This window comes from Ursus maritimus, unplaced genomic scaffold, assembly GCF_017311325.1.
Source record: "Ursus maritimus isolate PB19 unplaced genomic scaffold, ASM1731132v1 scaffold_15, whole genome shotgun sequence".
Lineage (NCBI taxonomy): Eukaryota > Metazoa > Chordata > Mammalia > Carnivora > Ursidae > Ursus > Ursus maritimus.
The window spans coordinates 34,716,099-34,739,754 of record NW_024423897.1 but is presented as its reverse complement, the minus strand read 5'-3'; the positions used below and the strand labels follow the sequence as shown (position 1 = coordinate 34,739,754).

General features: G+C 36.0%; 1 protein-coding gene across 1 annotated transcript in view; it reads left to right on the top strand.

Annotated features, from left to right (window-relative positions):
• The window catches only part of WDR70 (WD repeat domain 70), a 292,600-nt gene that overhangs the window by 179,217 nt on the left and 89,727 nt on the right, over nucleotides 1–23,656 (top strand). Inside the window, exon 10 of the mRNA XM_008692622.2 lies at nucleotides 8,312–8,486. Within this exon, the coding sequence (XP_008690844.1) occupies nucleotides 8,312–8,486 (175 nt within the window). The remainder of the gene's footprint in view (nucleotides 1–8,311; nucleotides 8,487–23,656) is intronic.

The following is a 23,656-nucleotide window of genomic DNA, read 5'->3' as shown; positions in this document are numbered from 1 at the left end:
CTTTTTTTTTCCTTTTATTATTTGTGCTTTTGTTGTAGTATCCAAGAAATCATTTTGTAATCTAATGTCATGTTTTAAGAGTTTTAAATTTATGTCTGTGATCTATTTTGAGCTAATTTTTGTATGATGTGAAGTAAAGGTCCACATTCACCTTTTTGCATATGGATATCTAGTTGCCTCAGCAGCATTTTTTGAAAAGACTTTTTCAAAACAATTCCTTTTCCCTGAATTGTTTTGGCATCTTTGCTGAAAATCAATTGGCCATAAATGTAAGGGTGTAAGTGGTTATTTATTGTAGCATTTATCCCTTAGTCTAACTCTAGATTTCATAAGGCCTAACTTTAATAATGGTAAGTATAAAGCATTAGCACCAAATATATTTCTTCTGAATGCAGTTGTATTCTTATTGCAGTTGCTGTGTGTGTATGTGAATTATGTGTGTTTGTAAAGATTATTGTGGGTTTATGTAGAAGCTAGAACATTTTTCCCATTTCTGGAATTTTGATACTTTCATATTTGGGCATTTTTGAAAAGAAGGTCATTCTTGTTGACTTTGCCAGGAGAGCCGGCAAGTTTCAGACTTTTACATCACTCAAGTTGCCTGTGTAGTCTTTCGAGAAAAATTAAACCAAGATCTCTTAAGTGATTTCCATGCAAAATTAATGCTTCCCTTGACTTCTGCCAAATGCTGTGATGCATTTATGTAGCCGATGCCAGAAAGTTTAGAACTTGTATCTGGAAAGAATTCAAAATTTTAAGACAGAAAGCATTTGTGCTTGGGGCAATGTAATGACCCCACCTGTGTCTTTTTCTTGTCTTCTGGGTGTTTTCATTGTGTGTCTAGAAAGGCCCAGGCAGATCCTTCTTCTATTTTTAAATCTTTTTTTTATGAAACACAGTTTTAATTTTACAAGACCAGATCTCACTCCAAGTTTCAAAATATGTGTTCTTCAGCATAAAATGTTTAGACAGATACCTAATGGCCTAGCACTTTAGCATCCATTTTTTTTTTTTTTTAGGCATAGATTCAGAGAATCAGAGCCATAAAACCATAGTGTAATTAGTCACTATCAGATGCTGTGTAAATTATGTTTCACACATCTATGTGCTAGGTTAGCTGCTTTTTTCCCTTTCTGTTATTTTGATAACTAGCTCAACCTGTTAATATACCAGTGAAGCAAGTGGAACATAGTTGTTGGTTTTATTAGCTTTAATATTTTATTTATAGTCTAAGAGAAAGAGCAGAAAGGAACTAGTATCTATTGAGTGCCTACTGTGTTCCAAGTACTGTCCCAGACACGTTTACATCCCTAATCACATTTAATCCCCTTATTGTTGGTATTATTATCCTAGTTTTTAGTGATGAAGAACTTTAAAGGAGCCAGATAATGATAATGATATTTTATACTTGTGTGGGGTCTTTTATATCAAATTTTAAAGTAGTATCTGACTTTTGGAGATGTTCAGTTATAAAAAAAAGAGAAATCATCATAATTTATCTCCACTGCTGTTGAGCCAAGGGTAGAAAGAAAAGACACATGAGGTATTTCTCAACTATGGGAAACATAGTGAATGGAGAGAAGAGACAAGTAAGCTGTGCTGAATACATTCAGTAGGGTGTAAGGTTTTATAGTTCTCAGATATAAACAGTGCTGGAACAATTGGGATATCTGTCTCTATCTATCTATCAATCTATCTATCTATGAACCTCAGCTTTGTACCAGATATAAAAACTAATTTAAATAGATCATAGACCTAGTTGTAAAACTTTAAAGTATAAAATTTCTAGAAGAAGGGGTGCCTGGTTGGCTCAGTCAGTTAAGCATCCAACTCTTGGTTTCCACTCAGGTCATGATCCCAGAATCCTGGGATTGAGCCCCACGTTGGGCTCTCTGCTTAGCCTGCTTCTCCCTCTCCCTCTGCCTGCTGCTCCCCTTGCTTGTGCTCTCTCTCTCAAATAAACAAACAAATAAATAAATAAATAAATAAAATCTTTTAAAAAAATAAAATTTCTAGAAGAAATCATAGAATTTCTGTGACCTTGGGTAGGTAAAGTTTTTTTCAATATGGTATTATACAATTTGATAAGGACTTTATCAAAATCTAAAGCATCTGCTCTTTGAAAGACTATTTAAAAAAGAAAAAGGCAAGCTACAGACTTGGAAAATATTTGCTAAACACATCTGATAAAGAACTTGTATACAGAATATTTAAAGAACTCTCAAAATACAATAATAAGGAAATAAACAAAAATTTGAAATGGGCAAAAAATTTGAAGAGACACATCACCAAAGAAGAGAAATGGATGGCAAATAATACATGGAAAGATCCCCAACATTATTAATCATATAGGAAACGTAAATTAAAATAAAAATACCAAAACCTACCTGTTAGAATGACTTAAAAAAAAAACCCAACTGATCATATTTTTGTGGAGGGTAGTTAGAACTCTCAAGTACTGCTGGTGGGAATGCAAAACAAAATAGCTACTTTGGAAAAGTTCAGCAGTTTCTTATACAGTTAAACATATACTTCCCATATGATCAGTAATCTCCTTTCTAGGCATTTAGCCAAGAGATATGAAAACTTATTTTTACAAAAACAAAGAAACAATAAAAAACTATACATGAATATTTATAGTGGGTTTATTCATAATCACTTCAAACTGGAAACAACCCAATAACCTTTATTTGGTAAATGGGTAAACAAAATGTATTATATCCATATGTGGAATGTTACTCATTAGCAAAAAGGTGTGGACTAATGAGATACATATAAAACTCAGATACATTATGGTAAGTTAAAGAAGACAGACTCAGAAGCTACGTGCAGTATTATTCTCATTATATAATAGTGAAAAAGTCATAACTCTAGGGATACAAAACTCTAGGGATACAGAAATAGGTCAATGGTTTAACCAAGGGTAAAAGCTGGGAAGGGAAGGGGTGGTCTACAAAGAGGCAACATAAAGAAAACTTTTTGGAGTGATATAACTATGCATTTCTCAAAACTCACAGAACTGTACATTTAAACAAATGAATTTCATTGTATGTTAAAACCCAATAAACTTTTTCTTTCTTCCCTCCCTCCCTCCCTCCCTGCCCCTCTCCCTCTCTCCCTTCCTTCCTTCCTTCCTTCCTTCCTTCCTTCCTTCCTTCCTTCCTTCCTTCCTATCAATCAGTCAGTCAGTCAGTCAGTCAGTCATCTATCTATCTCTCAGTAAGAGAAGTCTAGATATAGGTACTCCAGAGCTGCTTTATAGCTCTAGTGTCATCGAGGATTAGGGTATCTTCTATTTTGTTGGTCTGATAAGATGCTACTTGAGCCCAGCATCACATCCAGATTTCTGGTAGAGGGTGGAATAAACAAGAAGGGCTGAAGAAGGGTCTGCAACCTTCTTTTTGAGACTTTCCCCAAGTCCTGTGCTACCCTTCATTTATACTGCATTGGTCAAAGCTTTATTTCCACATTTCATTACATCTAGCTGCAAGAGAAGCTGGGAAGTATAGACTTTAACTGAGAAGAAAGGAGAATGGATGTTGGAGTGTGCTGCTGGCAGTATCTGTCACACTGTTGATGGCATCTATCTGTCACAGTATCTTGTAACTCTGAAATTAAGTCTCCTGGCTCCCCACTAAGTTGCTTTAAATCCTGGAATTCCAAGGTGCCTTTCCATTGTTTCTGTGTGTACTGTTTCTAGACTCTTACTTGAACTTACATTTTGCTAGTCAGTAGTTCCTAAAATGCCGTCGGTGCAATCTTATATCAGGCATGGGTTTGACAGCTCTGGAAACTAGGGTTTGGTGATGTTAAGCAATTGAGTAAGTTCTCAAACAACGCTTAGGGGGAAGATAGGCAGAAGTTATTTAAAAAAAATTCCAAAACCTTCATTTGGAATAAATTATAAATACTTGACAGAAAATGCTGGCTATTTGAAATCTATACATTTAAAAATCAATTGTATTTATTGTATGTTGGTTATACCTCAATAAGTTGATTTCTAAAATGCTTAGATAGGCAGTGAGTTTCTTTTATTCTTTGAAAAACATTTGTTGAAGACCCAGTGGGTGTTCTGTTCCTGTTATGTTTAAGAGATGGTACAGACTCTAGGCATACAGAGAGGGAGAGAGAGAGAGAGAGAGCGAGCGCCAACCCTTGCTCTCAAGTAGCTCTTTTTGTAGAAGGAATAAATGTTAATACGTGTAATTACAACTGGTTTTGGGTGCAATTGTAAATGGGATTGACTCCTTAATTTCTCTTTCTTCTGTCTTGTTGGTGTATAGAAATGCAACCGATTTCTGTGTATCGATTTTATATCCTGCCACTTTACTGAATTCCTGTATGAGTTCTAGCAGTTTTGGGGTAGAGTCTTTTGGGTTTTCCACATAAAGTATCATATCATCTGCAAAGAGTGAGAGTTTGATTTCTTCTTTGCTGATTCGGATGCCTTTTATTTCTTTTTGTTGTCTGATTGCTGAGGCTAGAACTTCTAGTACTATGTTGAATAGTAGTGGACATTCCTGCTGTGTTCCTGACCTTAGGGGAAAAGCTCTCAGTTTTTCCACATTGAGAATGATATTCACTGTGGGTTTTTCATAGATGGCTTTTATGATATTGAGGTATGTACCCTCTATCCCTACACTGTGAAGAGTTTTAATCAAGAAAGGATGCTGTACTTTGTCAAATGCTTTTTCTGCATCTATCGAGAGTATCATATGGTTCTTGTTCTTTCTTTTATTAATGTAGTGTATCGCATTGATTAATTTGCAGATGTTGAACCAACCTTGCAGCCCAGGAATAAATCCCACTTGGTTGTGGTGAATAATCCTTTTAATGTACTGTTGGATCCTATTGGCTAGTATTTTGGTGAGAATTTTTACATCCATGTTCATCAGGAATATTGGTCTATAATTTTTTTTTGATGGGGTCTTTTTCTGGTTTTGGGATTCAGGTAATGCTGGCTTCATAAAATGTGTTTGGAAGTTTTCCTTGCATTTATGTTTTTTGGAACAGTTTCAGAAGAATAGGTATTAATTCTTCTTTAAATGTTTAGTAGAATTCACCGGGGAAGCCATCTGGCCATGGGCTCTTGTGTGTTGGGAGATTTTTGATTACTGCTTCAATTTCCTTGGTGGTTATGTGTCCATCTAGAGTTTTCTTAATAGGAAGATTTTTAACTATATATTCAGCCTTTTAATCATGTATGAATATTTCAGTTATTTCTTATTAAGTGAACTTTGGTAGTTATATCTTTTAAGGAAATTTATCCATTTCACCTAAATTATCAAATTTATTTATATAAATTCATTCATGAAATTCCCTTATTATCCTTTTAATTTTGTTAAACTTTATGGTGATATCCTCTCTTGTTTTGCTTTTTTTCATCAATCCAGTTAGAGGTTTATTAATTTTATTGATCTTCTCAAGGAACCAGCTTTTGGTTTCTCTGTTGTTTTTCTGTTTTCTGTTTTATCCATTTGTACTCTCATTTTTATTATCTCCTTCCTTCTGCCTGCTTTAGGTTTAATTTTCTCTCTTTTTTCTAGCTTCTTTTTAAAAATATTTATGTATTTAAAGAGAGAGAGAGAGAGAGAGCACGCGTGTGTGCACAAGTTGGGGGAGTGGTAGAAGGAGAGGGAGAGAGAGAGTCTAAAGCAGGCTCCATGCCCAATGCAGAGCAGGGCATGATCCCATGACCCTGAGATCATGACCTGAGCCATAGTCAAGAGTCAGATGCTTAACTGACTGAGCATCCAGGTCGCCTCTTTTTTTTAGTTTCTTAAGGTTGAATCTTAGGTCGTTGATTCAAGGCCTTTTTTTTTTCTTCCCCTAATATATACAGTTAATGCTATATTTTCCTTCTGTGTTCTGTTTTACCTGAATACCATAAATTTTGCTACATATTTTCATATTTATTGGATTCAGAGTTTTTTCTGCTATCCCTTGTGATGTTTTTTTCTTTAACCGATGGATTATTTAGAATTGTATTTCTTTATTTCTAGATGTTTTGAAAAAGATATTTTCAGATACGTTTCTGTTATTGATTGCTTAATTTTATTTTTTGACAGTGTACATACTTTGTATGATTTTGGTCATTTTTGGTGTGTTTATATTTGTTTTATGGCCCAGAGTATGTTCAGTGTGCACCTGAAAAGAATGCACATTCAGTTGTTGTTGGGTGAAGTGTTATATAAATGTCAATTAGCTCAACTTGTTTGGCATTGTTTTTGATGTCTTCTGTATCCTTACTGATTTTTGGAAGGTCAGGGAGGGGTCTACTTATTCTATCAGTCACTAAGAGAGGAGTGTTGAAGTATACAAATATAAATATGGATTTGCTATGTTTAATTTTGTTTCTATTAAGTTTGCTTTCATATTATGAAGCTCTGTTATTAAGTGGCATTTGAATGTAGGATTGTTGTGTCTTCTTGATCAATTGACTCTTTAGCATTATGAGAGTTTACTCTTTGTCTCTAATTTTATTCCTTGTCCTGAAGTCCACTTTGTTGGACATTAATATGATTGGTTACTCCAGCTTTCTTTTGATTATGTTCACCTGGCACATTTTCCCCCATCTTTTTACTGTTAACCTATCTAAGTCTTTATATTTAAACATTTGTGTATATTTTTAAAAATATTTTATTTATTTTTTTAAATTTATTTTAGAGGGAGAGAGAGAGAAAGTGTACATGCATGTGAGCTGGGGAGAGGGGTGGAGGGGGAAGGAGAGGGACAAGCAGGCTCTGCACTGAGCATGGAGCCCATTATGGGGCTTGATCCCAGGGCCCTGAGATCATGACCTGAGTGAAAACCAAGAGTTGGATGCTTAACCTACTGAGCCACCCAGGCGCCCCCATTTTTGTGTCTTTTTAAAAAACAGAATCTGCTGGGTCTTGCTTTTATGTAATCCAGTCTGACAATCTTGCCTTTTAATTAGAGTTTTTAGATCATTTCTAATTAATGTAGTTATTTATGAGATTGGATTTAAACCTACCATGTTGCTGTTTGTTTTATGTTTATCCCATGGTTCTTCTTTATTATCCCTTCCTGTTTTTATTTCATTTCCATTTTATCTCCATTATTACATATTTATTATAAAAATGTTAGCAATTGCTCTAGGGTTTGTAATATATATCTTTAATGTATCAAAATCTCTCTTCAAATAATATTATACCATTTCAAGTATAGTATAAAACTGTACTTCTATGTCTTCCTCCCCTTTGTGCTAATCTTGACATACATTTTACTTGAACATATGCTATAAATCTTACAATACATTGTTTTACTTCAGCCATTTATCTTTTAAAGAGATTTAAACACTTAAAAAAATGTCTTTTAAATGGATCTTCATTTTTACCATTTGTGGCATTCTGCATTTCTTTGTGTAGATTCAGATTTCCATTTGTATCATATTTGTTCTTCTTGAAGAACTTCCTTTAACATTTCTTTTAGTACATGTCTGAAGGAAATGAATTAGCTTTCATTCATCTGAAAAAGTCTTTGTTTACCTTATTTTTGAAATATTTTTTGCTGCCTATAAAATATTAGATTGACATTTTTTTTTCTTTTAGAACTTTGGAGATGTTGTTCTTGCTTCGGTTTGGATAGTTTCTGCCAAGAATTTGCTGAATTTATCTTTGGTTTTCTGTATTTCATGGTTTTTTGGGGTTTTTGTTGTTGTTGTTGTTGTTTTTCCCCTCTCTCTCTCTGGGTCATAAGGATCTTGTTCTGGCTTTCCTTAGTGGCAGTGCTCCTTTGCCTGGGACTGTGAGCAGAAGGGTACTCCTCCAACCCCAGGCTGCTGCTTCTTGTTACTTGTTGAAAACTCAGGGGCAGACAATTTTGTTTCTGCTTCTTTGCCTGGGTCCTAGAGTGAGACATCATTCTTTAGTGACTTATTTTTTCAGTGTGTTTTCTGGTGTGTATTATATAACAGTGCATTAAGACATGTAAGTAATTTAGAAATTAATGTGTATATATGAGAGGTGTATATTCAGCAGTTTTACTCATCAGAGTGTATAATCAGAATTGTTCGGAGGCCACTGTTGTAGAGGGTCAGAACTTGTAACTCTGATAGATTTGAAGTAGAATTTGCTACTTGCTGTTTTATTTGAAGACAACATGATTCAGATGGTTCACTTTATTGCAGTGAGCAACCTCATTTATAAGTGGAGAATGTTTTACAGTACACATTTTATTTTAAAATAATTATTAGACTTATATGCTTAAGAGGTGAAGTGGTTTTTATGAGCTCTTCTGAATTTTAAACTCCTTTCTTTTTTGTAAATGAAAATCTCTTTATTGTTTTTAGGACTGTGAGGACATGGGAAGTTGAAAATCCAAGGAAGCAAAGAAGTGTGTTTAAACCACGGACGATGCAGGGTAAAAAAGTAATTCCCACCACGTGCACATACAGTAGAGATGGAAACCTTATAGCAGCTGCCTGCCAGAATGGAAGCATACAGATCTGGGACCGAAATTTGACTGTAAGTCTAGGACATTGAAGTCCGCTTTTCTTAGAAGAAAACCACCTTATAAAGACAAACATCATGTTAAAATATTATGAAGGTCAGTTTCCTGAGTTTAGCCCTAATTTAAACTTCGGTGTTAGTTGATAAAACATTGGGACATTTGCAGTAAACAGCATTTCAGCAAACATTCCAGCTCAGTATTTTCCAATGCGTATTAGATTTTGTTTTTAAAATAAAGTAGATCTTTTGGCATAAAATTTAAAAAGCATAGTGTAGTTTTGTTATTTGGTGTCTCAGTGTACTTGATTTTGAAAGCGAAGGATTTGATAGTAGTGTAAAACAAGACTAAGCAGAGTACTAGAAAATACCCTTTGAAAGATTTAAGAAAACCATGAAATGTCTGGGATGGTCCATCAGTTGTTTTGCAATTATTTTTGTAGTAATTTAAATAATATTTTGTTTTAACATTCCATGACGTTCCATTTGAATAGGTTTCAGATTTTCTTTTACAGTTTTAGATCATTATTAGAATAAATAAATTTTTGAATTGGAAGGGATCACAGAATTCTATGTAAATAATTCTACGAAATAGTGAATATGGAAGTTTTTGGCTAATTCTGAGAATTACCAATAAGCTTTAGAAAGGGTTTTATTCTATGTAGAGATGGTACAATAAGATTTTTTGATAAGTGGAATGATTCTATATTACCAATGTTAAAATGAAAATCTGCATTAATGTTATAATACTATTTGGTTATCTTTATTTTAATAAAAGGTTCTGATAAAATGATTAATTTAGTAATTTGTTAGAATTTATTAAGTACATCTACTAGATGGCAGGCTCTATTGTAGGCACTGGGAATACTGCAGATTATAAAAATTTCCCACCCTGTGGAGTTTATATTCTAGTTCTTTTTAAAAATTATAAAAATAATATTCTTTCAAATAAAATTGTCTATCAGACATTTACATTTTGAAAGGGACCCTAGGAAACATAGTTGTCTTTTTAGGCAGATGGGTTAAAATCACTTGTTTTGGAATAAGGTAAAAAGTAATGATAGGGAAAAAAGAATCCATGTTGATAATGCTGGAAATATCTTTGGCATTTTCTGTTTGTCAGATTTTTTTATTTCTGTTTTCATCTCCATTGTAAACTCCATAAAGCTTCATAACAGCACAGAGATTTTAAAAATCCTTTGAATTGTAAACTGCGTTTTAACCAAGCAATAAATTCTTTAGTAACTGGCTTTTATCGTCTCTGGGTGCTGTTGGATTAAACATAAAAATTCTAAGTCATGAAGTTTTTGTGTGTAGCTTTAAAAGTGGTGTTTGTAGTATAGTGCACATATGTGTGCCTTTCTCTTAGAACCCGTATATTCTTATAAAGTTGGGTACAGTTTTTAAAGATTGGCTCTGCATATCTACTAGAATAATGAGTATCTTCTATTTCTATTATTGTAAAAAACAAAGCTATTTAAATGTCCATTAACCCCAATTTTTTAAGCTATTTTGCCTAATTATAGTCTTTGGTTCTATTTTGTTAGAATTTAATAGTATATAAAGTTATAGTTTATTATACCACATCCTCTTTGTTGTATTTATTCATATTTTTACATTTTCATGTAAATATATGTCACCTAAAGACAAATCAAATTGAGAAGAAAAAACTTGCTAGCAGAAAGTACAGCTTGATTTAAGAACAGAATTTTTAAAAATTTCTTAATTATTACTTCAGCAATAATAAATTATCTGCAGGGAAACACTAAAGCTGAGATTAAAAAAGCCTAATAGCAGTAGTTTTTCCATGCAGTAGCCGGAGAATTACATGGTATATAGTGATTAATACATGTGTGTGTTTTATGACAGTTAAGTGAAAGTTTCATAATTGCCCTACTTAATCATAGAATTCTCATTAGAGAATTTAGCAAATTAAAAAATATTCCTTTTTTAGAAGTAAGGTGTCTATTAGTGATAAATTCCTGTGTTCTTAAGACCTACCTTTACTCTAGAATAATGTTGGCCAGGATGGTAGCCACTAGCCACATTTTGACTGTTTCGATTTAAATTAATTAAAATTTACAATTAAAATTTCAGTTCCTTAGTCACATGGCACTTTTCAAGTACCAAATAGCCACATGTGTCTATGTGCTACTTATTGAACAGCACAGATAAAGAACATTCCCATAGTTGCAGAGAGTTCTGTTGGAAAGTGCTGCTCAAGAGGAGTGTTTGCCCAATATCCCTTTCAGTCACGTGATGATGGCCTGTCTGTCAGTTTGAGAGAAGAGCTTTTCAGAGGAGCTTCTACAGGTCTGCATTACGTCCGTGGTCCCTCAGCCCTCATTCACCAGCATATATCTGAGCAGTGGCAAGAAAGCCAGTGTCTGGTTAGAGTAAGGTGAGGGAGGTGCAGAACAGTGGGAGGGGACATTGGAGAGGTAATAGCATGCACCCTGACTCGGGTTCCATGTATGCAGAAGCCTTCTCGGCCTGCAACATGCTTCTCCTACGTGTTCACGTGGCTTCTCCCCCCCCCCCACCACCCTTTAGTCCTTTGCTCACATTTTCTCTTCTCAGTAAGGTCTCCCTGACTCCACCCTACATAAAATTGCAGCCTTCTCCCCACCAGTGGCGCTCTCTGTCCTTATTTTCTTCCGTCATGCTGATCAGCATCTGACATATGTATTTTACATACTTGTTTATTGGCTATTTACTTCCAGTAGGATATTGGCTCCACAGGGAAAGGATTATTGCCTGTTTTGCTCCCTGCTGTATTCCCAGAGCAAAGAACAATGCCTATCATACAGCAGATCTTCAAGAATGATTTGTTGAGTGAATGAGTGAATGAATCTGTTCTGTAAAGGTAACAAAATAAGGTTGTCAGTTTATTTCTGGGAAGACATTTAAAAGTAGCAACATTAAAAAAAACCCTTCTATTTATATGAAACCTCAATGAAAGAGAGATAGAGAAGGAATAGGGGAGACTGAGGTAATTTTTGGTATATCCTTAATGATGTATAAATATATAATCTCTATTAACATAGTAGATTTTTAAAAACTACTTTCATGGCTCTCAAGTCTAATTTCTGACTTTAAAATATTCTAGCATTGTATGGTCTCATGAATATCTAATGACTTCTTTTGTTTGTATAAAAACACATCCTTTGGACATATTTTTTTCAAAGCTGTTCTTTAATATCTATTAAGAATCTACAATATGCTAGACCCTTAACTACAAGAACATGCTGTATTTACTTGTATTACAATCACTATTTATAAACTAAGATTTTGGCAGGAAAATGGGGACCATCATATTTATTTCTTTATTTTTGCCTTCCATAGATACAGGTGATGGGAAGGAATAATACTTGAAGTTGTTTTATTTGGCAGTAGCGTACTATCAGCAGCAGCTTGACCTACTCTCCAACTGACTGCCTCTTACTTCTCCTTTTGCCTGCATTCCCTGCCCAGATTCTGGGGCTGTGCCTTTTGGGAAAATGACCACATACTCCAATCCCCTATCAGGAAAACTTCAAGCCTAAATGTGCAGAGACATTTATCCAGCTCAGTGGCTCATCAGTGCCCATACCATCAGCCATCCCAGAGAATGGTTGGTATGGACCAGAGAGGGGCTTGGGCAGAACTAGTGATGTTGGGAGATAAGTTTCTGGGCAAATGAAGCCTCCAGTGTGTAAGAGAACAGGTATAAAAGAGAGAAACTATGGGAAATAAAGTCACCAGTAGTAGCTTAGATCCAGTGCACTACAGATCCTTAAATGTCTCCAGTCACTGTCAGATAACCTGTGTTAAGCTTAGGTTGATTTATGTCCTTTTCACCTTCCCCTTTATTTATGTGTGTAAGTATGCATTAAGAGATTTTGTTTTTATAGAGAGAGAATTTGCAGTTTGCTTTTTTTACCTGAAAGCGTAGCATGGACAACCTCGTAAGTGAATAGGTAGAGCTCTAATTTCTTTATTTAAGTGCAATCATAGTTTTACATACATGAAAGGTATACTTTTCAAAAAATTTATTTTTTTTATTAATAACTTCTTCGCTTGCATTATTCTATCTCTACCCCATAATGCTTGTGAATTACCTGGTATGTGTTCTTCTGTACTTCTTTCCATATTTCTGTATCTCTAGCTAGCTAGCTGTCTACATTGGGAACATTTCTCCTGCTATTTTGGAACACCTACCACCTCACTGAGAATGAGACAAAAGAAATTTAAACCCATTAAGTAATTGTAAAAAAGAATTATCTGTAAGATTACTTATAATCAGATGTTATCTTGTATAATGCCCATAATACGGAAGAGTTAGGGAAGGCTTAGGGGGTCAGGATAGGTACTCATATTCAGGACCTCTGAGAGGTATGGAATTTAGATAACCAATGGGATCAGTTGGGATTACAGAGTAATAATGCTATTATTTTACTAAGCAACATAACAAGGCTATTCTGCATCAATGCAGTCACATTGAAAGGCTCTTTTGAGATTGTTATATCTCAAAACGTTTTAGATCTTTTCTTTTAAAATCACCATCAAGCTTATTTCAGATAATAGCAAGTACCACAAAGAAAATAAAGCAGAATAAAGAGAATGTTTTGTGGGAGGGGTGGCACTTGAGTTCCTGGGTACCTTTAAGTTGCTTAAAGTCACACAGAGGGTTGCCTGGTTGGCTCAGCCCTTAAGCGTCTGCCTTCGGCTCAGGTCATGATCCCCAGGTCCTGGGATCCAGCCCCGTATCGGGCTCCCTCCTCGGCGGGAAGCCTGCTTCTCTCTCTCCCACTCCCCTTGCTTGTGTTCCCTCTCTCGCTGTCTCTCTCTGTCAAATAAAGAAATAAAATCTTTAAAAAAAAGAAAACAACAAAAAAAATAAAGTCACACAGAAATCATTCCTCACTGTTGGACACTATCTGCTGTGCCTTGTATTTTATGGATTGTTTTTGAGATTTAAAAATTTGTTTCTCGTGGTATTTTCTATTAAATTCCATAATACAGCTTTGATCCTTCTTCTTTCACACCTTGTGTAAACCAGTTCAGGCCAAATTCTCATACTATTGGTTAACTACATTCTGTAGTCATTTTTTTATGGATAGTTTTTTTTCTCCCCCTGCTTTTTGGACATTTTTATGAAGCTGTCATAGCCACTGAAGAGAAAAACACTATTTACTCTCATAGAGTTTCAGAATTATCTCTAAGTACATATACTAACAGAGACTATTAGTGAGAGGGAAAAGTTTTATGAAGGAGGGTTCTTAATATTTACCTCATCTTTCTCATTTATACAATTTGAACATCCCAGACTTCCTTTAAATAGAGTGTTAACCTGTTGATATTGCAGATTTTGGAGATTTTAAAAGGAATAATACTTTGAAATATTTTTAGCATATAGTATTTTGTCCTTATTTCCAGTCTTGTTTTGTGACAAATTTATCATTTGTTGTGCAATTTTAATATCACAATAACTTCACTTTGGAAAATGTTTCATTATATAGCTATTTATCATTTACTGTCATCTACAAATGCGAATAAGTCAAATCACTAAAAAAATTCCCTTTGAAACTATTTCAGCCAAAACAGTTGCTTTTACTCTTGTGTTTTAATTTTTATGACATACCGCTTTAGCTATCAACCTTGGGAATAATGCATGGAGAGCTTTTTGAGATTTGATTTCTCTGTACTTGTTGGGTGTCCTTTATCTTTCTCATAGTGATGTCATCCAAAGGCTTTCATGAGTTAAACATGACTTCCATTGGCCAACACTGTGCTTGCAAGCAAGTCCAGGTTCGTGCCCTCCTCCAGGTGTCTTCTCCCTTCTTTACTTGAAGACCGGTCATTTAACAGTGATTCAAAGCTTTTAGCCAATCTCAGTTCAAGTTAAAGTGGCAAAATATTGACTATATGGAGGAGTAAAGTACATTATAGAGGAGAAAATGGTATTTTTTAAACAGTTTAAAAAGCAAATTATTTAGAAAAAAGTTTCTGGTATCTTCCTTTGAGAAAACATGCTGTCTCTGAAAAAAATATATAAAGAGCATTATTAAAAATTCAAACACAGATTTTTATCTCTTCATTAGGCCTAATATTGGGAGTCTAAAAAATACGGACAGCTAAATATTGATTGCATACTTCTATGGCACAGTTTGTAAATGATACCTGAGGCATAAATCACATCATACATCACTCGGGGCTTTCTGTCTTATCAGTCCTGGGTTTCCTGAGCATTCTATATGTCGTTTTCCTTATTCAGGAAATGAGGGCATGATCCCCAGCTTGTCATATTATTTTGAGGAATATGTTAGGTAATATATTAAAAGTAGCCAGAATGGGACTTGCACATAACAGGTTCTCAGTAACTGTTGGTCTCTTCTTCCTCCTTTTCTCTTTAGCTCCTAGTCAGCTTACAGTTTATGTAGAATGGTAAAATTAGATCTCAGGATGCTATTGAGCTCAGACTGAAAGTGTCATGAGTTTCCCAGATTTCTTGGGGACTAAAGGTATGGCTTAGAAAGATGAGAATGTAGATCCCTGTTACAGCCGTCATTCAGTGTAGGAAAATACAGTCACCATCAGTTAATGAGAATGTTATGTACCCACTGGTAAGTGTGCCTGAATAGATGTATGAACTATAGTTACCTTTTTAAATAAACAGTCGGGAGAAAACATGTGACATACAGATTGTTCTGTAGTGTTTTAAACACGCATATTTTTCGAAGTTTACTTTTCAAGAAAGTATGTCATTGACTCACAACACAAATAATCATCAAACTGCGCAAAATTACTTGCAGGCCCTGAAGTTAAGTTCTAATTTGTCAATTATTTTAATGAGAGCTTTAAAGTTTTACTTAAAATGCTTTTAGAAAATGTTATATATTGTTGGAAACAACATTTTTTAAATGAGGAAATACTGGCTTTTGAAAAAGGTTAAAAGGTTTTCTTTTAAATATAAGTGATTATTGTCCTTGTTTTTTGAGGTCAGGAGTAATAGAGCAATTGAATTTTAAGACTTTCAGTTAAACAGGATAAATTAAACACATTCCCCTCTGCTTCCTTCTGAAACTCCACTAAAAGGGAGGGCATTTTTAAAAGCATAGATGAAGAGAATTAGAGGGGAGATGGCAGCAGAAAAGAGAACTCAAGACATTTTGGAACATGGAAACCAAATGCAAGAATGGTAACTGACTTATCCAATGAGAGAAAGCGGAAACCTTAGCAGTGGCGGGAGCAGCCAGTAAAAGACAAAGGGACTGTTCTTCGGTTCCCTTCTCTGTCCTGCACAACCATATCACTGTTCTTCCCTCTTCTTCCCTCACCCCGCGAGAACAGTAAAGAATTACTTTTGGGTGTTAGAGACTATATTCCAGGTAAAGCTGAGATAAGGGGAACATCTTCATGTAGAGCTGTGTTTCTCCTCCTCCCCCCCCCCCATTGTTACTGTAATAGCAATTACTGAGTGCTTCCTGTGGGGTAGGTGGTATTTTAAACACTTGACATGTAATATTTCATTTAATCCTTATAGCATTCCTGTGATGCAAGTACTGTTACTACTGTCACTTTACAAATGAAGAAATAAGACACAAAGAGGTTGAGTTGCTTACCAAAGTTTACAGTTAGTAAGTGGCAGAATTGAGATTTCATCCCAGGCAGTTAGTTCAAGAGCCTGTACCAGGGGTCAGCAAACTACGGCCCATGTGCCAAATATAGCTCACCATCAGGTTTCCTGTGGCCTACAGGCTGGGAAGGGTTTTTACATTTTTAAATGGTTGTACTGTTGTCTCATGGCTACTGTAACAAATTACCACAAACTTAGTGACTTAAAACAACACACATTTATTATCTTACACTTTTGTGGGTTAGAGGTCTTACTGGACCAAAATTAAGGTCGTTATGGGCTGTGTTCCTTTCCGGAGGCTTCAGGGGAAACATCTTTTTCTTGCCTTTTCCAGCTAGTAAGAGTCACCCACATTCCTTGGCTCATGGCCCCTTTCCTCCATCTTCAAGGCCAGCAACAGTGAGTGGAGTCCTTTCACATCACAACATGGTGACCTTTTCTTCTGTTTTTCTCTTTCACTTTTAAAGACCTGTGTGATTACATTGGATTGACTCAGTAATCTGGGATCATCTCCCTATTTTAAGATCAGTTTAGCAATATTAATTCAGTCTGAAACCTTAATTCCTCCTTTGCCATGTAAAATAACATATTCACAGATTTAAGGAATTAGGATGTGGAAATCTTTGGGGGGCATTATTCTGCCTACTGCAATGACACGACATTTTAAAAAATCAAAATATGAAATATATTTCATGACATGAAAATTGTGTGAATTCAGATTTCATTGTCATTAAGTTCTATCAGAGCAGCCTTGCTCATTCATTTTCATATGGTCTGTGCTTGTTTTTGCATTACAACAGCAGGGCTACAGCAGACTCTGTGGCCCTCAAAGCCTAAAATATTTACTGTCTATGCCTTTACAAGATTTTCACCCCTGACATAGAGTTTCTAATCAGCTTTTTAGTGCCTTACTTTTATATAGTAATGGACAGACAAGGGTTACCAGACATTTGAGGAAATCCTCTAACATGAAATACAGAGATTAAAGCAAACAGAATAACTAAGAGGGGAGAGAGAGACAATGTAGAAAACAGAAAACAGAGGAGAATTTTAAGAAAAAAATCCTATAATTAATATGCCAGAGAGAAAAGAGAAAATATTACAACCAAGAAACTAAAGCAGATACTACAAAAAATTTTTGAACAGTTAGAATTCAAGCAAGAGCTCTTAGAAAGTAAATAGATGATACTAGGGGGGACATCCATAGGAGTGTTGAAAAATAGAGTCAAGGAAATCTCCTAGAAAGTAGAATAAAACACTAAGAATGATAGACTTTTGAAAGGGTCAATTTTGACTTGAAAATTCTAGAAAAAGAAAATGTAGAGGAGGGAGGATGGAATTAGGTGAGAAATAGTTACTCCTCCTGCTCCAAAAAAAATGTCAGAACTGAAAAAACATAATTTTCCAGATAGGAAGGGCTTATCAAATACTCAGTGCAGTGAATGAAAAAGACTCCTATTAAACTATGTATCATGAACTTTCAGGGCATCAGGGTTATAGAGAAGATCCTGAGAAATCTCAGAGAGAGAAATATAGGAAACATGTAACGGGATAATGGGCCATGTAATTAAGGATGTTGGTAAGGTGGTTGCTCAGTGTGGGCTCTTGGGTCAATAGGGAAGAAAACTAGGAGCAAGAGGGGCTGACAGATGGAAGGGAGGCAGAGAGATGACATCATTGATTCCACTAAGGTTATTGAGCATGTTCTCTGGTCCAAGTACTATTCTAGGTGCTCAGCATCTACCACGATTAACAAAACAGTGACACGACCCAGTTTGTTTTCAAACACCCCGGAGAAGCTCAAAATGGATATTTCGAGGATGCATCATAAGATATTGTGTAATCTCTTTGAGTGTTTTGAAGAATAAAATATGAGACTTTCCAAGCACCAAATCCAGCTTTTTCTCCTTTCTCCTCTTTTTTCAGTCTTTCTTCTCCTTATTGATAGTATCACTCTTTGAAACAATCTCTTCTCCTGCTAATTTTCCTTTTCTATAACCAGTGTCAGTCTCATAAATTCTGTTTTAGTGGCCCTCACATCTGCCTCCTCAGTTTCACCTCCTTTGCCTTCATTCTACTTCCGACTTGCGTCATCTCCAGGCTGTGTTTCTGGGTGTCCTCAGCCTTCTCTGTCCATCCACTCAGGTATACCCAGTTCCAGCTTAAATCTTATTAGATGCAACACATACTGCTTCAGCGCTTACCACATACTGACTGCAGTTCACATTTCCTCTCACTGACACCTACAGCCTTTCAGTTTATCTTTAACCAGTCTTTGAATATCTCCCACGACTTTCTCCATAAATAGAAAAACTTAAAAAAAAATAGACTTAATTATACTTTGTTCCCTCCTGATCACCTTCTCCTGCCTTGCTGCCTTTTGTAGAACTGACCACTCTGCCCTGTGTGCTTCTCCTGCAAGCCCCCAACTGCTGGTGGTGATTTCATTCCTTGAAAGCCAAATCAGATGCTATTCCCTGAACACTGCTCTTGAACAGTGGACCAGAAGATGATTTATCCAGGAGTGTAAACCCTGAAAACATACAAATAACAGAATTAGGTCGAATGTTTTTTAAGAAATAATCTTCCATTTTAAAATCTCATCATTTTAATAAGTGAAGATTGCTTTGCCTCAGTTTGGCCCATGGTGATGGTGAATTTCCCCAGAAATGTCCAGTTAGTGGCCTAACATTACCTCAAGCAGTTGGATAGGGAAGGGGTTGAGTCAAATAGTGAAATGGTTGAGGAATTTAGTGTCTGCCTATCTCTTTAACCTCACCTGCCATTCTTCTTCTTCTCCTTCTTCTTCTTCTTCGTCTTCTTCTTGTTCTTCTTCTTCTTCTTTTTTGTAAGATTTATTTATTTGAGAGAGCGTGTGTGTGTGCGTGCACGCACGCATGTGCAAATGGGGAGGAGCAGAGGGAGAGGGAGAAAAGCAGACTCCCTGCTGAGTGGGGAGCCTGACATGAGGCTTGATCTCAGGACCCTGAGATCGTGACCTGAGCTGAAATCAAGTGTCAGGAGCTCAACCGACTGAACCACCCAGATGCCCCATCTCACCTGCCACTCCTCTTTATGCTCATTAAACTCCAGACTAGCTAGCCTCTTTCCATTCTTCAAATACTACTAGGCCTTGTCCTGCCTTGGAGCCTTTGTACTTGTTACCCTTGGTGCTTGTAGGCCTTTGTCATGGTTTATTGCCTTGGCTGTGGCAACTAACTTCTCGTTCTGACCTCTGGCAAAATGTCATCTCAAAGAACCACAAAGCAGTGTAATAGTAGAGAATGTGGATTAAAAAGTCTAGTTCTAGAGCGAGGCTGGATTTCTGGCTAGAATAGTGCCCTTGTTTTCCCTGACCCTGTATTTCTGTCCCATTGCCTAAAATATGTTACTGTCTTTATAACATTTACCACTGTGTAATTATTTTGTTTTATTTTTCATTTGTCTGCTCATTCATTTTGTCTCCTCCTAACCTAAGCTTCATAAGGTCAGGAACTTTTTGTATTATTTGCTATTTTCCCATCCCTTAAAAGAGCATGACATATAGTATGTGCATCCCATAAATATTTGTTGAGTCAATGAATGGATGCTATCAGATCATCATAGGTTCTATCTTGAGGTGGTTTAGTTTTCAATTACCATTATTCGTGTTTTAAAATTTTTGATTACTGTTAATCAAGCTTTTTTATCATCAAATAAATGTGTTATTATAGATTGTTTGTTTTAGCCTTCAGTATGGAGTGACGCTTACTTGCGTCAAAAGTATTTTCAGTCTATTTTTTCTAATAAATAGATTATTAAAGTATATGATGTTAATAATAGCTGATAATTACTGAACACTTTGTGCCAACCACTGTTCCAAGTACTTTATATATATGTTGAGTCATGTGACCCTTAGAGCCATACTATGAGGTACTACCATTAGCCGTATATTTTAGATGAGCAAACTGAAACCTGGTAGAGAAAGGTATAACAGCTGGCTCGAGGCTGGTAAAATCGTGCAGCCACGCAGTCTGCAGTGAGCCTGCGCTCTTAATCACTGTGCCGCAGTGCTGTATGGTTCACGAATGAGTGATCCTTCCTGCTGCAGAGATTCTAAAGCTAGAGTATGGTCATGGTTGCACAACTCTGCAAACTTACTACAGATCATTGAATCATACACTGAAAATGGGTGAATTTTATGGTATTAAGTTGTATTTTGATAAAGCTGTTTAAAAAGTGACTTATTAAAATGGGTTATAATCTTTTCAAAACTGCTTCTGCAGTGGAACTTTAAACCCTGAATTCTCTTGCCACTGGAATAAAGGAAGAGATGAAATAGGTAATCTTCTGCCCTGCCTAAATTGGCTAAGGACAGGGATGCCTGGGTGGCTCAGTCGATTAAGTGTCTGCCTTTGCCTCAGGTCATGAGGGATTGAGTCCCGCATCTGGCTCCTTGCTCAGCAGGGAGCCTGCTTCTCCCCTTCTCACTCCCCATGCTTGTGCTCTTTCTCTCTCTCTGTCAAATAAATAAATAAAATCTTAAAAAAAGAATAAATTGGCTAAGGACAAAAAAGTTTACAAGTCACTGTTACATGCTCTTTGGAGACAAGAGTTCTTTTTCTTTCTTCTTTAACTTTGGATCCACTCTTATGGAAAACATATGTGGTAGGGATTTAATAAATAGTTGCTGGAATAAATTTCAAGGGTTTAATTTACCTATAGCCTCAATATTTAAATTTTATTCCAAACATTCTTGCTTTCATATTCTAATTTTGAGATGTAGACCTTGCACAGTATCCTGAAAAAGGCAAAACTTAGGCCGTGCCTTGATACATATTAACATACAGAAAGAAGGAAATATAACTGATGAAAATAATGTGTGAGAAAATTCTTAGGTTTAGATGATCACATATTGATCAAAGTTGCCCAGGGAAGCCAGAAGAAAAATTAAAATTGGATTAAGATATGTATTTTTCTTATAAAGATTATAAATATTCTTAAAACATTTTACCTTATAAGTAAAACTAGAAGAATTAGAATTTTCTCCTAAATGTGGTAAGAGTAGAAACTTCTATGAATATTTGTGGATGTGTATTGATCATTAGGACAGAAAAAAATAGAAATTGGTCAGCAGAAACCTCCAGTTTAAAATATGTGAGTAAGAGGGGTGCCTGGCTGTCTATGTTGGTTAAGTGTCCGACTTGGGCTTAGGTCATGATCTTGGGGTCCCTGCTCTGCAGAGAGTCTGCTTGTCCCTCTGCCTCCACCCTCCCCTGCTCATACACTCGCGAGCTCTCTCTCTTTCTCTCTCAAATTAATAGATAAAATCTTTAAAAAATGTATGTGAATAGGAGCTGCTGTTATGGAGTCAAATATATAAATATTGTAAGTAAGCAGTTAGTATAATCTTACATTTTCATTATACTGAATAAGCAGACCACAGAGGCTGTACAGATTCAAGAGCATGGTATAGTTTTTGTCACTATTTGGTGATGTGAATTTAGTCAAAATATTAAAGTAAAAGTAATTATGAAATATCTGTAAAGAAGTAAGACATTTTTATCTGTACGGCATGTAATCATGACAGTTCTTTTGTAACTCTGTTTTCAATTTTATTAGACATGTATCCAACACATAGCTCATGATTTCCTCTGGAAAGCTGGTGCTAACCTTTGACCTATGTAATGGTTCCCAAAGAAAGTTAATTTGGTCTATTTTTTTCTGATTATTAAACTAATCTATAGTTATTTGTAAAAATATCCAAAATACAAAAGCATATGAAAAACATGACTTACCTATAACTACTCCACCCAGAGATGAGCATTTCTGTACTCACATGTAAGGTGTGTGAGCCCTGCATGTGTGTTTGTTTCACTGAATTGGGTTTTTTAGTAGCCCTAATAATTTAGCACCCCTCTTCCCGACATGAGTTCTAAACAAAGTACAAAATAAGACTAATCACCGAAGTGTGATAGATGAAGGCCCAGAATCCACCTTTGCTACAGATGGTGGAGGAGGATGACAGCTAGAAGTGCCTGCTAACTAACTCCTAGAATTGGACAGAATTGCCCACCCAGTCCCATCCAACATTGAACCTTGCTAGGCTTGCACCAAGAAGACTTTGGGCATGGAAGNNGAATTACTCCTTAAGATCAGCTTGCACGCAAGAAGGAAAAGGGAAGAGCTAAGCCAGGCGCTGTCAGTTACTTTTTACCACAATCACAGGTCAGATTAATGTACTACCCTCCTTCCTAGGGAAGAGTGAATGAGAAGTGGGACAAGGTTGGGGCAGGAGGCTATCATGTCAAAGGGCCTTAGAGGTATGTCAAGGAGTTTGAATACTCCTCTAGGGTAATGGGAAGCCATTAGACGGATTCTAGAAGAATAATACGATCCAAGTTGTATTCTTAAAAGAATCACTCTGGCCACTTTTTTTTTTAATTGAAGTATATTTAACATACAGTGTTATATTAGTTTCAGGTGTACAACATAATGATTCAACAGTTCTATACATTACTTTTTTTTTTTAATTTTTTTTTTAAGATTTTATTTATTTATTTGACAGAGAAAGACAGCCAGTAAGAGAGGGAACACAAGCAGGGGGAGTGGGAGAGGAAGAAGCAGGATCCCAGAGGAGGAGCCTGATGTGGGGCTCGATCGATCCCAGGGATCCGGGATCACGCCCTTAGCCAAAGGCAGACGCTTAACGACTGAGCCACCCAGGCACCCCTATACATTACTAAACACTCACCATAATAAGTGTAGTTACCATCTGTCACCAGTGTTATTGACTATGTTCCCTATGCTGTACTTTTCATCTCTGTGACAGTTGTTTATTTTATAACTGGAAGTTTGTACTTATAAACCCCTTCATCTATTTCACCCACTCCCCCTCCCCCATATCTCCCCTCCAGCAATCCCTCATGCCATTTTGCATGGAGAATAACTGTAAGGGGAGAAAGGTAGAAGTAAGGTGACTGGGGGCTGGCTGTTGCAGATGTCCAGGTAATTTCCTGGACCAGGTTGGTAGCGGTAGAGGTAATCTTTGGATTTTGAAGATTTTTTTTGAAGCTAGATTGACAAATGGGTCGAATTTAATGTAAAGGTAATTTATTCACAGTATTTTAAATTATGGCTTTTTAAAGAGTTGTGCACTATGTTAGAAAGAAAATCGCAGGTCTAAAATGGTGTCACTTAGGTTAACGAAGACTTAATACCTAACTCATCTCTTTTTTCAACTTCTTAGGAATGTAACCTTTAACCATTCAACAAGGGAGTTTTCTGGTCCGCACTAGGAAAATTACAGATAGACCCTTCCTGTTACCCTTAGGAGGGCAACCTTGCCTATAACAGTGGATTCTCTGCTTAATAATTTCCTTTTTTCCACTCCTTCTCTTTCTTTAAAAACCCTTTCTTTTCTGTAATCCTTTGGAGCTACCCTCTACTTGCTAGAAGGTATGCTGCCCATTTCATGCATTGATTTAAAAAGCCAATTAGATCTTTAAAGTTTGCTTGGTTGAATTTTTGTTATTTAACAACTGGTATAATAAAAAGAATTTAATTTGACAAAGATTCCATAAAACACATT